This window comes from Sphaerodactylus townsendi, linkage group LG01 (assembly GCF_021028975.2).
Source record: "Sphaerodactylus townsendi isolate TG3544 linkage group LG01, MPM_Stown_v2.3, whole genome shotgun sequence".
NCBI lineage: Eukaryota > Metazoa > Chordata > Lepidosauria > Squamata > Sphaerodactylidae > Sphaerodactylus > Sphaerodactylus townsendi.
In genome coordinates, this window is record NC_059425.1 from 90,639,725 (window position 1) to 90,656,200 (window position 16,476).

The window sequence follows — 16,476 nt, forward strand, 5'->3', positions numbered from 1 at the left end:
GGGGGTGGGGGGGGGGGGGGGTGGGGGGGGGGGGGGGTGGGGGGGGGGGGGGGTGGGGGGGGGGGGGGGTGGGGGGGGGGGGGGGTGGGGGGGGGGGGGGGTGGGGGGGGGGGGGGGTGGGGGGGGGGGGGGGTGGGGGGGGGGGGGGGTGGGGGGGGGGGGGGGTGGGGGGGGGGGGGGGTGGGGGGGGGGGGGGGTGGGGGGGGGGGGGGGTGGGGGGGGGGGGGGGTGGGGGGGGGGGGGGGTGGGGGGGGGGGGGGGTGGGGGGGGGGGGGGGTGGGGGGGGGGGGGGGTGGGGGGGGGGGGGGGTGGGGGGGGGGGGGGGTGGGGGGGGGGGGGGGTGGGGGGGGGGGGGGGTGGGGGGGGGGGGGGGTGGGGGGGGGGGGGGGTGGGGGGGGGGGGGGGTGGGGGGGGGGGGGGGTGGGGGGGGGGGGGGGTGGGGGGGGGGGGGGGTGGGGGGGGGGGGGGGTGGGGGGGGGGGGGGGTGGGGGGGGGGGGGGGTGGGGGGGGGGGGGGGTGGGGGGGGGGGGGGGTGGGGGGGGGGGGGGGTGGGGGGGGGGGGGGGTGGGGGGGGGGGGGGGTGGGGGGGGGGGGGGGTGGGGGGGGGGGGGGGTGGGGGGGGGGGGGGGTGGGGGGGGGGGGGGGTGGGGGGGGGGGGGGGTGGGGGGGGGGGGGGGTGGGGGGGGGGGGGGGTGGGGGGGGGGGGGGGTGGGGGGGGGGGGGGGTGGGGGGGGGGGGGGGTGGGGGGGGGGGGGGGTGGGGGGGGGGGGGGGTGGGGGGGGGGGGGGGTGGGGGGGGGGGGGGGTGGGGGGGGGGGGGGGTGGGGGGGGGGGGGGGTGGGGGGGGGGGGGGGTGGGGGGGGGGGGGGGTGGGGGGGGGGGGGGGTGGGGGGGGGGGGGGGTGGGGGGGGGGGGGGGTGGGGGGGGGGGGGGGTGGGGGGGGGGGGGGGTGGGGGGGGGGGGGGGTGGGGGGGGGGGGGGGTGGGGGGGGGGGGGGGTGGGGGGGGGGGGGGGTGGGGGGGGGGGGGGGTGGGGGGGGGGGGGGGTGGGGGGGGGGGGGGGTGGGGGGGGGGGGGGGTGGGGGGGGGGGGGGGTGGGGGGGGGGGGGGGTGGGGGGGGGGGGGGGTGGGGGGGGGGGGGGGTGGGGGGGGGGGGGGGTGGGGGGGGGGGGGGGTGGGGGGGGGGGGGGGTGGGGGGGGGGGGGGGTGGGGGGGGGGGGGGGTGGGGGGGGGGGGGGGTGGGGGGGGGGGGGGGTGGGGGGGGGGGGGGGTGGGGGGGGGGGGGGGTGGGGGGGGGGGGGGGTGGGGGGGGGGGGGGGTGGGGGGGGGGGGGGGTGGGGGGGGGGGGGGGTGGGGGGGGGGGGGGGTGGGGGGGGGGGGGGGTGGGGGGGGGGGGGGGTGGGGGGGGGGGGGGGTGGGGGGGGGGGGGGGTGGGGGGGGGGGGGGGTGGGGGGGGGGGGGGGTGGGGGGGGGGGGGGGTGGGGGGGGGGGGGGGTGGGGGGGGGGGGGGGTGGGGGGGGGGGGGGGTGGGGGGGGGGGGGGGTGGGGGGGGGGGGGGGTGGGGGGGGGGGGGGGTGGGGGGGGGGGGGGGTGGGGGGGGGGGGGGGTGGGGGGGGGGGGGGGTGGGGGGGGGGGGGGGTGGGGGGGGGGGGGGGTGGGGGGGGGGGGGGGTGGGGGGGGGGGGGGGTGGGGGGGGGGGGGGGTGGGGGGGGGGGGGGGTGGGGGGGGGGGGGGGTGGGGGGGGGGGGGGGTGGGGGGGGGGGGGGGTGGGGGGGGGGGGGGGTGGGGGGGGGGGGGGGTGGGGGGGGGGGGGGGTGGGGGGGGGGGGGGGTGGGGGGGGGGGGGGGTGGGGGGGGGGGGGGGTGGGGGGGGGGGGGGGTGGGGGGGGGGGGGGGTGGGGGGGGGGGGGGGTGGGGGGGGGGGGGGGTGGGGGGGGGGGGGGGTGGGGGGGGGGGGGGGTGGGGGGGGGGGGGGGTGGGGGGGGGGGGGGGTGGGGGGGGGGGGGGGTGGGGGGGGGGGGGGGTGGGGGGGGGGGGGGGTGGGGGGGGGGGGGGGTGGGGGGGGGGGGGGGTGGGGGGGGGGGGGGGTGGGGGGGGGGGGGGGTGGGGGGGGGGGGGGGTGGGGGGGGGGGGGGGTGGGGGGGGGGGGGGGTGGGGGGGGGGGGGGGTGGGGGGGGGGGGGGGTGGGGGGGGGGGGGGGTGGGGGGGGGGGGGGGTGGGGGGGGGGGGGGGTGGGGGGGGGGGGGGGTGGGGGGGGGGGGGGGTGGGGGGGGGGGGGGGTGGGGGGGGGGGGGGGTGGGGGGGGGGGGGGGTGGGGGGGGGGGGGGGTGGGGGGGGGGGGGGGTGGGGGGGGGGGGGGGTGGGGGGGGGGGGGGGTGGGGGGGGGGGGGGGTGGGGGGGGGGGGGGGTGGGGGGGGGGGGGGGTGGGGGGGGGGGGGGGTGGGGGGGGGGGGGGGTGGGGGGGGGGGGGGGTGGGGGGGGGGGGGGGTGGGGGGGGGGGGGGGTGGGGGGGGGGGGGGGTGGGGGGGGGGGGGGGTGGGGGGGGGGGGGGGTGGGGGGGGGGGGGGGTGGGGGGGGGGGGGGGTGGGGGGGGGGGGGGGTGGGGGGGGGGGGGGGTGGGGGGGGGGGGGGGTGGGGGGGGGGGGGGGTGGGGGGGGGGGGGGGTGGGGGGGGGGGGGGGTGGGGGGGGGGGGGGGTGGGGGGGGGGGGGGGTGGGGGGGGGGGGGGGTGGGGGGGGGGGGGGGTGGGGGGGGGGGGGGGTGGGGGGGGGGGGGGGTGGGGGGGGGGGGGGGTGGGGGGGGGGGGGGGTGGGGGGGGGGGGGGGTGGGGGGGGGGGGGGGTGGGGGGGGGGGGGGGTGGGGGGGGGGGGGGGTGGGGGGGGGGGGGGGTGGGGGGGGGGGGGGGTGGGGGGGGGGGGGGGTGGGGGGGGGGGGGGGTGGGGGGGGGGGGGGGTGGGGGGGGGGGGGGGTGGGGGGGGGGGGGGGTGGGGGGGGGGGGGGGTGGGGGGGGGGGGGGGTGGGGGGGGGGGGGGGTGGGGGGGGGGGGGGGTGGGGGGGGGGGGGGGTGGGGGGGGGGGGGGGTGGGGGGGGGGGGGGGTGGGGGGGGGGGGGGGTGGGGGGGGGGGGGGGTGGGGGGGGGGGGGGGTGGGGGGGGGGGGGGGTGGGGGGGGGGGGGGGTGGGGGGGGGGGGGGGTGGGGGGGGGGGGGGGTGGGGGGGGGGGGGGGTGGGGGGGGGGGGGGGTGGGGGGGGGGGGGGGTGGGGGGGGGGGGGGGTGGGGGGGGGGGGGGGTGGGGGGGGGGGGGGGTGGGGGGGGGGGGGGGTGGGGGGGGGGGGGGGTGGGGGGGGGGGGGGGTGGGGGGGGGGGGGGGTGGGGGGGGGGGGGGGTGGGGGGGGGGGGGGGTGGGGGGGGGGGGGGGTGGGGGGGGGGGGGGGTGGGGGGGGGGGGGGGTGGGGGGGGGGGGGGGTGGGGGGGGGGGGGGGTGGGGGGGGGGGGGGGTGGGGGGGGGGGGGGGTGGGGGGGGGGGGGGGTGGGGGGGGGGGGGGGTGGGGGGGGGGGGGGGTGGGGGGGGGGGGGGGTGGGGGGGGGGGGGGGTGGGGGGGGGGGGGGGTGGGGGGGGGGGGGGGTGGGGGGGGGGGGGGGTGGGGGGGGGGGGGGGTGGGGGGGGGGGGGGGTGGGGGGGGGGGGGGGTGGGGGGGGGGGGGGGTGGGGGGGGGGGGGGGTGGGGGGGGGGGGGGGTGGGGGGGGGGGGGGGTGGGGGGGGGGGGGGGTGGGGGGGGGGGGGGGTGGGGGGGGGGGGGGGTGGGGGGGGGGGGGGGTGGGGGGGGGGGGGGGTGGGGGGGGGGGGGGGTGGGGGGGGGGGGGGGTGGGGGGGGGGGGGGGTGGGGGGGGGGGGGGGTGTGGGGGGGGGGGGGTGGGGGGGGGGGGGGGTGGGGGGGGGGGGGGGTGGGGGGGGGGGGGGGGGGGGACGGGGGGGGGGGTGGGGGGGGGGGGTGGTGGGGGGGGGCGGGAGTGGGGGGTGGGGGGCGGGAGGGGGGCGGGGGGGGGGGGGGGTGCGGGGGGGGGGGGGGGGGGGGGGGGGCGGGGGGGGGGCGGGGGGGGGGGGGGGGGGGGTGGGCGAGGAGGGGGGGGGGGGGGGGGGGGTGGGGGGGGGGGGGGGTTCAGGAACTACAATTCCCATCAGCCTCTGTCAGCATGGCCAATTGGCCATGCTGGTAGGGGCTGATGGGAATTGTAGTTCCTGAACATCTGGAGAGCCGCAGGTTCCCTACCCCTGGTCTAGATCAAGGGATGTAATTGTACCTCTCTATTCTGCATTGGTTAGACCTCACCAGGAATATTGTGTACAGTTCTGGGCACTGCAATTCAAGATATTGATATTGACAAGCTGGAACGAGTCCAGAGGAGGGCAACCAAAATGGTAAAAGGTCTGAAATCCATTCCCTATGAGGAGAGACTTAAGGAGTTGGCTATGTTTAGTTTGGTGAAGAGAAGGTCAAGAGGTGACATGATAGCCATGTTTAGATAATTGAAGGGATGTCACGTTGGTGAGGGAGCAAGCTTGTTTTCTGCTGCTCCAGAGTCTAGGACCAGGAGTAATGGGGTTCAAGGTAAAAGAAAAGAGATTCCACCTAAACATCAGAAAAAACTTTCTGACAGTAAGGGCTGTTCGACAGTGGAATGCACTAGCTCGGAGTGTGGTGGAGTCTCCTTGAGAGGTTTTTAAAGAGAGGTTGGATGGCCATCTGTCAGGAGTGCTGTCATGAGCCTGCAATAGATGAAAATCAAAACATTGAAAAAGCACTATTATTTATTTGTTTGTTTGTTTGTTTGTTTATAGTCCACTGTTCTCACTCTTACTCAATTACCTAAAGTGAGTCAATACAATTAATGGATGAGACATTAAATAAACAATGCTTTATAATGCCTCCTGGCAGCCCAAGGTGGGATATTGGAGGGGGATTAAACACCACTAACTTGATGAAGTGTAAATCTCTGCCTGCAGACATTCCCTTGATTTTATGCTTACTTTTTTCTTTCCTGCCTTAAATAGTATTCCAGACAAGCATAGCTCTATTGTATAGCCTATGAGATTATTATCCTGTACTGACTGTATACAACAGTACAAGTGTGCTGTTAATGGTCATGATGCCAGGCTATGACTGTGCAGGGATACAAGTGTAGATCTCTGCTCTGCTGTGAAGCTTGATCAGTGGGTGGTTGTGAGGTTGAATTTGAGAACTTTGAGTGGCTCTCCAGTCTCTTCAGAACAAAGAGTGAGATATTGGTTTACTAGATAGGGCTATCAAGAAGATAGCAGTAGGGAGGGGACTGTGTATGCTGCCTGAAGCTTCTTGGAGAAATGGTAGGATAAAAACATAATTAACAAAGGTGACTGGAGATTTTTATATCTAATCAACTATAGGCAGTGGTGTATCTGCAATGGGAACATGGGGAAACAAAAATTCAGGCTAGCAGCACCAAAATTTCAGGGATTTTTCTGGACACTCTCCTGATGATACCACCCAGGTTTGGGGTGGTTTGGTTTAGGGGGTCCAAAGTTATGGACTCCCAAAAGGGGTGCCCCCATCCCCCATTGTTTCCAATTGGAGATAGTAGGAGATGAGGGCTACACCATTGAGGGTCCATAACTTTGGACCCCCAGAACCAAACTTCACCAAACTTGGGTGGTATCATCAGGAGAGTCTCCTAAAGATACCCTGAAAGTTTGGTGCTGCTAGCCTAACAATTGCACCCCTGACAGCAGGCACCCTCCAAATTTCCCCAGCTTCTCCTTTTAAATCCACCCCCCCTCAGCATATACTGTATATACTCGTGTATAAATCGACCCGCATATAAGTCGAGGCACCTAATTTTATCATAAAAAACTGGGAAAACTTATTGATTTTCCCTTATAAGTCGAGGGTGGGAAATGCAGCATCAATTGAGGCATCAGTAGGTTAAATGTTTTTGAATATTTATTTCAAAGAAAAACAGTAAACTGGCTCTGTAAGTGGAAAAGAGGGTCAACAAGAACAATATGGTATCAACAATAACTTTAAAAGTACAAAAACCTTAGCTCAACCAAGCAACCAAGCTAAAATTTTACAAGAGTTAAAATCGCTTCAAAACTGGATTCCTCATCATCATCTGTATGTCCAAATGTAACCCAACTTAAGGAATTTTAAGAGGGATATTATCAGAAATGAAAAGAAATCTACTATTAGCTTTCCCATTGTAAACAATGGGGGATGGGGCATCCCCTTTGGGGGAATAACTTTGGATTCCCTGACCCAAACTTCACCAAACCTGGCTGGTATCATAAAGAGACTCTCCTGATGAGACCAGCCAGGTTTGGTGAATTTTGGTTCAGAGGGTCCAAAGTTATGGACCCTCAAAAGGGTAGCCCCATCTACTAATAGCTCCCATTGAAAACAATGGGGAATGTGGGCACCTCCTTTGGACCCCCTCCTTTGGACCCCCTGAACCAAACTTTACCAAACTTGGCTGGTATCATCAGGAGAGTCTTCTGAGGGTACCCTGAAAGTTTGGTGCCTCTAGCATAAAAACTGCGCCCCCTGCTGACCGGCAAAGTAAAAACATACAAAAAAGTTTAATGACCCGCTTATAAGTCGAGGGGAGCTTTTTCAGCATTAAAAATGTGCTGAAAAATTCGATTTATACATGAGTATATACGGTACTTAAAGAGAGAATCTGATGTCCCCAGTTGAAACATTGAAAGTGATTCTGTTTCAGGGTGGGGGAGAATCCATCCCAAAACAACATCACTTTCAATGTTGTTTTAACTGGGTACCCCAGATTCTCCCTTTAAGGTGGATTTAAAAGGAGAATCTGGGCTCTCTAGTTTAAACATCATTGAAAGTGATGCTGATTGGGGGTGGATTCCACTGGAGGTGTCTTGTGAGAGATGATGCTGACATTTGTTTGGTAAATGTTTTTCTGGTGGTGATTTGTGAGAGATGTACATGCTTAATACCCACTTGCACTGGCTTGGATCTGTTTTTCAGGCTAACAACCTACCTCATAGGGTTGGTGTGAGGACAAAATTAGGAAAGAGTTGGTGGGGAGAGAGCCATGTATGTTTTGCTGGGGGTGGGAGGTATTTTGTGAGCTGGTGCAAAAAATCATTGTTTGGTTGTGGTGGTGGAGGGTGGTCACCCATATTGGGGGGGCGCCAAACTCAGGTTTTGTCCCTGGGCTCCAGTTTGCCTAGATACTCCTCTGGCTATAGGTAATTGGATTTTAGACTTTCCCAAAGTCTCAGTCTTTGGCCCCCTTGAAACTGCCTTTACGATCCACTTGAGCTGCTGATTACTAACAGATTTGTTTGTGTCATTTTAGACACAACAATTTTGCCTTATGACGGTCAACAGGTTTTTAAAAAACTTTTCCAAAGCCACTTGTGTCTCATTGGCATCCTGAACTCAGCCATTCTTAAGGAAATTGTCTTTTTCTTGTTTTCAGTTCTTCCTTCAGCTTCTGAATCATTGCAGTATGCTCTTTAAAACTGGTACACTTCTGACAGGGTCACTTCCCCCCCACCTTTTTTCACAGTGCAGTCTTTTTTAACTTTAAAAAAATGTTCTAGGATTAGGGCTATAGCACCAAAATGCTGGTGTTATAGCAATTCAGTGTTATGTCACAAACATTTGGATGCATTGGATTGCTATGATGCTGAAGCACTACCATACTAACTTTAGAAATATCGAAAAAGAATGTGCCACAAAAAGGGCAGTGGAAAAAGTGCAGCACCGTTTGAAATGGCCAGATTGCTTCAGAACGCTTTAAGGATGGCTCATTAATGGACTGAAATCAGCTGTATCGGTTTGTTCGGAATTAGATCAACAATAATAGTCTGAAAAGGGTCATTGTGTCATGATAGATATTTCTTGGTTTTGACAGTTTATGATGCTCATTTATTGAATTTGTAAACCATTTTGGGTCCTGTTGGGAATAAAGGTGGGGTATGTTTTTCTCCTCTATTTTATACTCAGAATCTTCCTGTGAGATAGGTTAGGCTAAGAGAGTGACTGACCCAAGATCACCCAGAAAGTTTCAGTGGCATAATGGGCATTTGAGATGGGCTTCCCAAATTGTAGTCTGACACTCCAACCACTGCACCACGCTAGCAGTATTCTGTTTCCTAACACAGTACAGTGGAACCTCGGTTTTCGTTGGTAATCCGTCTGAAAAGAATCGATGAAAACTGAAACCGATGAAAACCGGGGCAAACTTTTCCATAGGAATCAATGTAAATCCAATTAATCTGTTCTAGGCACTCTAAAAAACATACCAAAAACTCATTTTTGGGCGAATAAACATAGTGTTTAATGCTGAAAACAGTAACAAACAATAACACGAGGACCAGCTTCAGAGCCAGTGGACCAATGTTGCACCAGAAAGCTGTCCAGAGAGGTCTGTTTTCCGATGCCTCTTTAAGATTTGTCTGAAGTGAGGCAAGACATTGTCATTAAATAAGTTGCAGACACAGCCTGCAACAGCTTTGTCCGGGTGATTTTTCTCCACAAACCCCTGCACCTTACTGCAAATCGATGAAAACCGAGGCAAATCAATGAAAACCGAGACAAATTTTTCACTGAAAAAAATCGATGAAAACCGAAACCAATGAAAACTGAAGGCAATGAAAACCGAGGTTCCTCTGTACCCCAAAATTTGTTCTATTGCTACATTTCCTCTGTAACTTGCTCCTCTCACTGTGGATTTCCTTTTCCACAGTTTACCATCTCAAATGGTTTATTCAAAACCTTTTTTTCCCCTTTCCTTTTTAGGAAATGCACTTGTGGAAATGGGCACAGTTCCTGAACATTTTAAATTACTGGATATTCTGTAGTGAAGAATAATTCTGTAGGGCAGAAACATTGTGTGTGTGTTAACTTTTAAGTAGCTTCAGGTGTTTTTTGTCCTGAAATTTGAATGAGACTTTTGTTTAACAATTTTCTTGTAGCTGCACATAACTGGTCTCTTTGTTTCTCTCCCGCAGGAAGCATGAGTGGGACAAACATGGTACTTGTGCAGCCACGCTGGAATCTCTTAATTCCCAAAAGAAGTACTTTAGTAAAGCACTGGAACTGTATGAAAAACTTGACCTCAACAGGTGTTTAAATGCATTTCTTTTAATACTGTCAGCTAAGAATTTCTTCATCTTTCAGTTCTGACTGTGCTCCCTCCCTTATTCTTGTCTTGAGTTTGTTCATAGCAGAGAGAATAAAATGCTTGTCCTTTAATTTCTTTTGAATTGCTATTTTGACAATGAAGACAAGTTTATACGGAGATCTACAGTATCAAGTCTTCAATGTTCAGTGCCAGCCAGACAGAGGCGTTCCTCCCATTGGGCAAAGTGGGCAGTTGCCCTGGGCGCAGCCCTGTGGGGGGCGCAGGTTTGTTTGTGGGATTTTTTGTATTTTCAGTGTTTTTCCATTTTTGGCCTGCAGAGGGCGCAGTTTTTAGGCTAGCAGCACCAAAATTTCAGGGATGTTTTGGGAGACTCTCCTAATGCTATCACCCAGGTTTGGTGAGGTTTGGTTCAGGGAGTCCAAAGTTATGGACTCCCAAAGGGGGTGCCCCATCCTCCATTGTTTCCAATGGGAGCTAACAGGAGATGAGGCTACACCTTTGAGGGTTGATAACTTTGGACCCCCTGAACCAAACTTCACCAAACCTGGGATGTATCATCAAGAGAATCTTTTACTGATACCACCCAGATTTTGTGAAGTTTGGTCCAGGGGGTCCAAAGCTATGGACTCCCAAAGGGGGTGCCCCATCATCTATTGTTTCCAATGGGAGCTAACAGAAGATGGGGGCTACACCATTGAGGGTCCATAACTTTGGACCCCCTGAACCAAACTTCACCAAACCTGGGTGGTATCATTAGGAGAGTCTCCTAAAGATACCCTGAAAGTTTGGTGCTGCTAGCTTAACAATTGCACCCCTGCCAGCAGGCACCTCCCAAATTTCCCCAGATTTTCCTTTTAAATCCAGCTCCTTTGGCATGGATTTAAAGGGAGAATCTGAGGTCCCCAGTTTAAACATTGCAAGTGATGCTGTTTCAGGGTGGGGGAGAATCAACCCCAAAATAGCATTACTTCCAAGGAAGTTTAAACTGGGAGCCCCAGATTCTCCCTTTAAGGTGGATTTAAAAGGAGAATCTGGGCTCCCTAGTTTAAACACCATTGAAAGTGATGCTGTTTGGGGGTGGATTCCAGCATCACTTGTTTAAACTAGGGAGCCCAGATTCTCCTTTGAAACATTGAAAGTGATGCTGTTTCCCCCAATTGGGGGTACTGGATACAACACCATAAAATGTTTTCATAGCAGTAATAAAACATTTTGAAAGCATTTTGAAAATGTTTTCAAAAAATTATTTTTGCTGTGTGGCATGGCTTATTGCTGTGCTCAGATGTGTGAGTTGGGGGATGTTCTATAATGGGATGATGACTTTGAAACAACCTGGTGTAAAAAATCATTGCTTGGTCACAGTGGGGGAGGGTGGCTGCCCATGGGGGGCGCCAAACTCCAGGTTGCCTAGATACGCCACTGGGCGAAGCTACTGGGGGTGTGTGCGTTGCATTGGGCACGCTCGTGGGGGGGCATCAAACTCAGGTTTTGCCCAGGGCTCCAGTTTGCCTAGTTACGCCACTGCAGCCAGACCAGATTGATTAGATTTGGTTCCTTAAGATTAATTAGAATTGGTTCCTTAAGCATCTGAATGTTGTCAACAACTCAAGAATAAACCCATAGGAAGAAGAAAATGTAGCATTTAAAGTTATGGAGGGACATGTGCTGTAATGTGCTGTGTTTGGGGTATACTAGATAGGCTGCCCAAGAACCTTCTGACTTTCTACTTGTCTTGGTGATTTGGTAAACCCAAGTCACAAAAAAACCCAGAAAAAAGCCATATCGGATTTTTTTTTTATGGGGGGGGGGGTCTTTTACTGATGAAAAACCAAGGTATATTCAAAATGCCAAATACACCTGGGACTGGAAAACCTAAATAACATTTCCCACTGGTGCTTTTCAAGCCCTGAGGCATGGGAAGGGGTTGCTGACTTCTGCATGCAACAGGCTCTATTTCTGTCAGTGTTTTTCAATCTCAGTGCAGCTTAAATAACATCACTGGGGGAAGGGTCAACAGAGGAAGGGTCGGCCAGCTAGCTCAACCATACATGCAGAACCTGTTCCCTGCCAATATTTTCCAAGCTCTGCGGGCCTTGAAAAGCATTGGGGTGGAGGGGGAAGGTCTGCCAGGTCCTCTATGTGGCGATGAGCTAGCTGACCGACCCTTCCCATGACCAATGCTTCCCCTGATGATGTTTTTGAAACCCTGCAGGATCTATCCGCCACTGGCACTTTTCAAGCCCTACAGGGCTTGGACAGCATCAGTGCGGGGCAGATTCTCCATGTGGTGCTGAGCTAGCTGGCTGATTTTTCCCCTGCCAAATGCTTTTCAAGGCCTGCAGGGCTTGACAATCAACAGTAGGGGATAGATCTGGCATGCAGCACTGAGCTAGCTTGCTGACCCTTCCCCTGCTGACCCTTCCCCTGACCCATCCACTGGCAGGGGACAGATCCTGCTGCTTGCAGGATCTGGCTGACCTTTCCCCTCGTGATTCTTTTCATGTGGCAGTGAGCTAGCTGTCTGACCCTTCTCCTGCCAGCCAGATCCTGCTTGAAGTCCTGAGCTGGCTATCAGCTTTATTCAGCTTTACTGAAAATTTTCGGGTTAAAAAAATCCAAGCCTGAAATTTACCAGTGTTGTTATTGGTGCTCAGGCCTATGTTCTACTTTCAAGAAAACCCTTGCATGGTGACTCTTCCCTGAAAAGCCTTCTTTTTAATCACAGAATTACTGTAGTGGGTTCTGAGTATTGTGTGATGCACACTCCATTATGAGAGTGCTATTCAAGCTTCCAACTTCCCCAGAAATGTGAGTGTGCCCTACACACCCAGTATGGCCTTTATGACTCTGCACAATGGGTGTGATAGACATGGATGAGCTTCTCCTCAGTAACTGGTTTGATATTAACAGGTTGCCACACTGCAAAGAGCATCCATAGGCTGCTCATTGTTAACCATTCAGCCTGATGGTTGTGCAGCAGTGTCCTGAAGAAAAATGGAACTTAATTGGAGCATGAGTTGTAATTGCTGGATAGTTTAAGCACATATCTCATCCCTCATCTCTCATGTCTGCCAGGAAGATGTAATGAGCTGGGAGATTTCCCACAGTTTTGGTAACTTGTACATATGCTTTAATTGGTATGACCACAAGTGCCTGTAACATATTAAATGCTAGTGTAAAGAAGTGAATCAATCATTATTTTTCTCCTCTGCAGTTATCTCTTGAAACTGGGAATAAAGCCAGGCAGCACCTACTACCAGGTAAGAAAAGGCCTTGTGTTATGCCATAATTGTAGCAAAACTATAATATGTTGATGTTACAACTGCAAAGTAAAATGAGACCTGTGAGTACATCTTGTCCCTTTCCATAATTTCTTCTTTATAATGACTCTCTGTTGATCCTGAAACCATTTCATTTTTGAAGTGATGTTTTGAGTCTTTCAACAGTGTTATTTTTAAATCTTCAGCTGGGAGCCGTCAAAGAAGCTCTTATAAGTGTTTATAACGTAACACCAAAAATCCAGTGCCTTTCTCCAGAACAGGTATACTGTCTTTCATTATTACTGATTCTCTAGTTTGTCTCTGCTGCTCTGGGGGAGGATATTTTAACATTAGAACTTAAGAAGAAAAATAATTGTAATATTTTGAATATTTTGTGGGGAGAGGAAAGAAAGGCGATTGTAAGCTTCTTTGAAACTCCTTAAGGTAGAAAAAAGCAGAGTATAAAAACCAAGTCTTATTTTTCTTCTAGTTATATGATATTTTCTCTCTTTCTGTATAATACTATCTGTTAATTCTTGGTTTTCTATAATAGGCTTGGGAAATTAAATCACCTCTCATGAAAGCTTTGAATGAGCTCAAAACTGTTATAAACTGAGTATCACTGATTTGAAAGAACAAAAATGTTTTTGCTTTTGTTTGTTTTTTATAATAGCAAGCTGGGAAATAACTTCTCATGTATGCTTTGAAAGAGCTCAAACCCTCATAATAATTAACGTATTGAGTTATCATTGATTGGAAAGAAAAAGGGTGTTCCTGTTCTTATTTGTTTTTTCAATCATCTGATCTGTAATAATTATTTACCATTCATTCCTTTGTCGGGGCCTCATTTTGAATATTAAATTCAAATATCAAAGATGAACAGCATAAATAGCTGCACCAACTGAGATATCCTTGGTTCTTTTGACTCTATTCTGGAGTGGGAATTATGCCTATGGGATGAAAAAGTATATTTCTTCTTAGCTGAATACTTATATCTATTCATTATTTGGATGACCCCTAGAACACTCTCAATCAACCTAGTTAAATGCACATATTTGGCTATCTTGAATTTCTACTTTCATCAAAGTAACCAACTGATTCCAGTGATGATTTTAGTTCTAAAATAATCCCACAACTACTTTACACAATTTCAATCTGGATCCATGCCTTTTCTGATGAAGTGGAGCGAATCCAAACCCAGTTTCTATGCCAACTAGTTGGCTTGCCTAAGTGTGTTATCTATATGACAGTCTGTGCGGAAACTGGACAATGGCTAGTTGATACAAGCTTGTTGATAAAATGGCTAACTGATACAAGAGCTTGGATCACTAAGATCAAATATCGGTTGAAAATGCATTTTCAAGCCACCACCCCAGCCTAATAATATACATGCCAGAAGATATCAACCTTTGCAGCTGGTCCAAGATCTGCCACAAAATTGAATGCATAGGAATAGATCTTGATTCCTTGGCTGTCTCAGATTGCACTTACTGCCCAAGGATAATTAAACAAAAACTAAAACAACATGAGGAACAACTATTGTTTCCAGCTGTACCAAAATCTGTTCCCCCGTAGTTCCTTGGTATCTCTGTGAGTTACAGACCTAATTCCAAGTATCTTTAGATACACCTTGTCTTCATGAAGCTATCATGCAAGCTAGAACTAGTGCATTTCCCTCATCTGTCTTGTCTGGTAGATTCCAATAAATCTCTTATTCAGAAAGACATTGTACCTGCGAAGACAGAATTTCTGACTCAGTGATGCACATTTGTATGGACTGTCACCTTTATGATGAACTAAGGAATAGACTAATAAGACATATTACTGCTGCTAAGAAGAACTTAAGAAAAGTCAAACTCTTCCAGTTACTGATGTCTGATTGGAACACAGATGTCATTTTAGATGTAGCTAAGGTTTTAGCCCCAGTTATAAAATGAAGGACAATCATACGTCTCAATTCAGACATTGTCTCATGAACTTTCAAAAAGATTTATATTATTTCAAGACCATTGTATCTAATGCAGTCTTTTACATTCTGCTTCTTATGCATGTTATGTAACTTATTCCAACTTATTCCAATGAAGGTTTGATGATGATGATGATAATAATCATTATTTTTTAAACAGTCGTCAGAGACAGGATGTCTTTGTGACTCTACACTTAGCCTCCCTATTTTCATAATAAGTTTGCTAACGAGTTTCTCGCAGTTGATCAGAGATTATCATAATTGAGGAGGTTGCTACCAAGTTGAAAGTGACCCTGCCATCTTAGGGCTTTGAGTCAGATTTACATATTAAATCAGGTCCTGGAGTCTACTTTCTTCATTAGTGCAAAGTTCATGGGATACCGCTACATTAACAGCTGTGATTCAACTTCATGAAACATGCTAAAATAGGCACTGTAGCAAATGTTAATATCCCGGCCCTACCAAATTATTCCTGTCACAGAAAAATCTAAGAAGTTTAGTAGCATCATCTTAGAGGAAGTAATTTGTCAATTATAGCCTTACAGTGGTTATGAATTCATTTTATTACACCATTTCTTTTACACCTAACAAGATGATAGTCCTCATTGAGATGACAGCAAAGATGATAGTCCTCTACTTTAAAGAGTCTGGAAAAATGATTTACTACATGAAGATTAATTTGATTTCATCCTCCGTGCGATCAACAATTTGTTTCTGTCTAAGTAGAAGCAATAGAAGAGGGGTATCATTTAATCAATTGTGGGCATTTAAGTGCATAAACTTACAAGCTTGGTGCAGTGTATTTGAATCCTCACAGCTAATTAACTGGTATGCATCATCTTGAAAATTGCCCTGATATTCCCCTCATAGTGGACTCTTGAAATTGAAGAGCCAGCTTTGCTTCATTTTTTTTTCTTTTTTCTCTTCAGGATGAAGAAGTACAGACGATTGGCCAGATCAAATTCTGCTTCACTAAGGATTTTACCTTGAGAAACTGTACTGAGTCAAACGTTGATTCCTATTCTGCACATGAAAATATGCTCTCTAGAACGGAAGATCTGTCTATCTGCAATGATACCTTGATAAATTACCCTTCACATGTTCAGCCTTACAAGTGAAACAACAAGGAATTAGAAGCATCTTCCCACATACTGTTGGCATTTTAAAGTGGTGTCAGGATTAATCCTTCTATTCTACAAAGGCATTGTTTGTTTGAAATGTGTAAGTGGATTGATTTGGGTCTGTATGCATGATTTAAAATATTAGTAATTTACAATATTAGTACTGCAAGTAGCAGAGGATTGATGTTTGTGGTGTGACTACATTTTGGGCTGTTGAGGTGCCATTGTATATTTACTTCAAACAAGAACTTTAAAACTTCCTTTTCAATTACCGTACATACTTGCATATAAGTCAAATTTTTCAGCACATATTTGTGCTGAAAAAGCCTCCCTCGACTTATACGCGAGTGAGGTGTATTTTTAAAAATATTTTAGGGTTTTTACTTTGTTGGCTGCCAGGGGGCGCAGTTTTTAGGCTAGCGGCACCAAAATTTCACGGTATCATCAGGTGACACTCCTGATGATACCAGCCAGGTTTGGTAAAGTTTGGTTCAGTGGGTCCAAAGTTATGGGCCCCCAAAGGGGGTGCCCCATCCCCCATTGTTTCCAATGGGAGCTAATAGGAGATGGGGCTACATTTTGAGGGTCCATAACTTTGGAGCCCTTGAACCAAACTTCACTAAACCTGAGTGGTATCATCAGGATAATCTCTTGCTGATACCAGCCAGGTTTGGTGATGTTTGGCTCAGGGGATCCAAAGTTATGGATCCCCAAATGGGTGCTCCCATACCCCATTGTTTCCAATGGAAGCTAATAGTAGATGGGGCTACCCTTTTGAGGTTCCATAACTTTGGACCCCCTGAACCAAACTTCACCAAACCTGGCTGGTATCATCAGGAGGATCTTCTGAAGATACTCTGAAATGTTGGTACTGCTAACATAAACATTCCTCCCCTGACAGGCACCCTCAAATTTTCCCCAGATTCTCCCTTTAAATAACCCCCTCCCCCTTTTGAGTTGATTTAAAGGGAGAATCAG

The 16,476-nt window shown here is 54.3% G+C and overlaps 1 protein-coding gene across 1 annotated transcript in view; it reads left to right on the forward strand.

The window, feature by feature from the left end:
* The window catches only part of RNASET2 (ribonuclease T2), a 38,999-nt gene extending 23,101 nt beyond the window's left edge, over positions 1 to 15,898 (forward strand). The window contains exons 5-8 of the mRNA XM_048505267.1: positions 9,018 to 9,131; positions 12,366 to 12,411; positions 12,618 to 12,692; positions 15,307 to 15,898. Coding sequence (XP_048361224.1) covers positions 9,018 to 9,131; positions 12,366 to 12,411; positions 12,618 to 12,692; positions 15,307 to 15,495 — 424 coding nt within the window. The 3' untranslated portion in view covers positions 15,496 to 15,898. The remainder of the gene's footprint in view (positions 1 to 9,017; positions 9,132 to 12,365; positions 12,412 to 12,617; positions 12,693 to 15,306) is intronic.
* Positions 15,899 to 16,476: the final 578 nt, after the last annotated feature.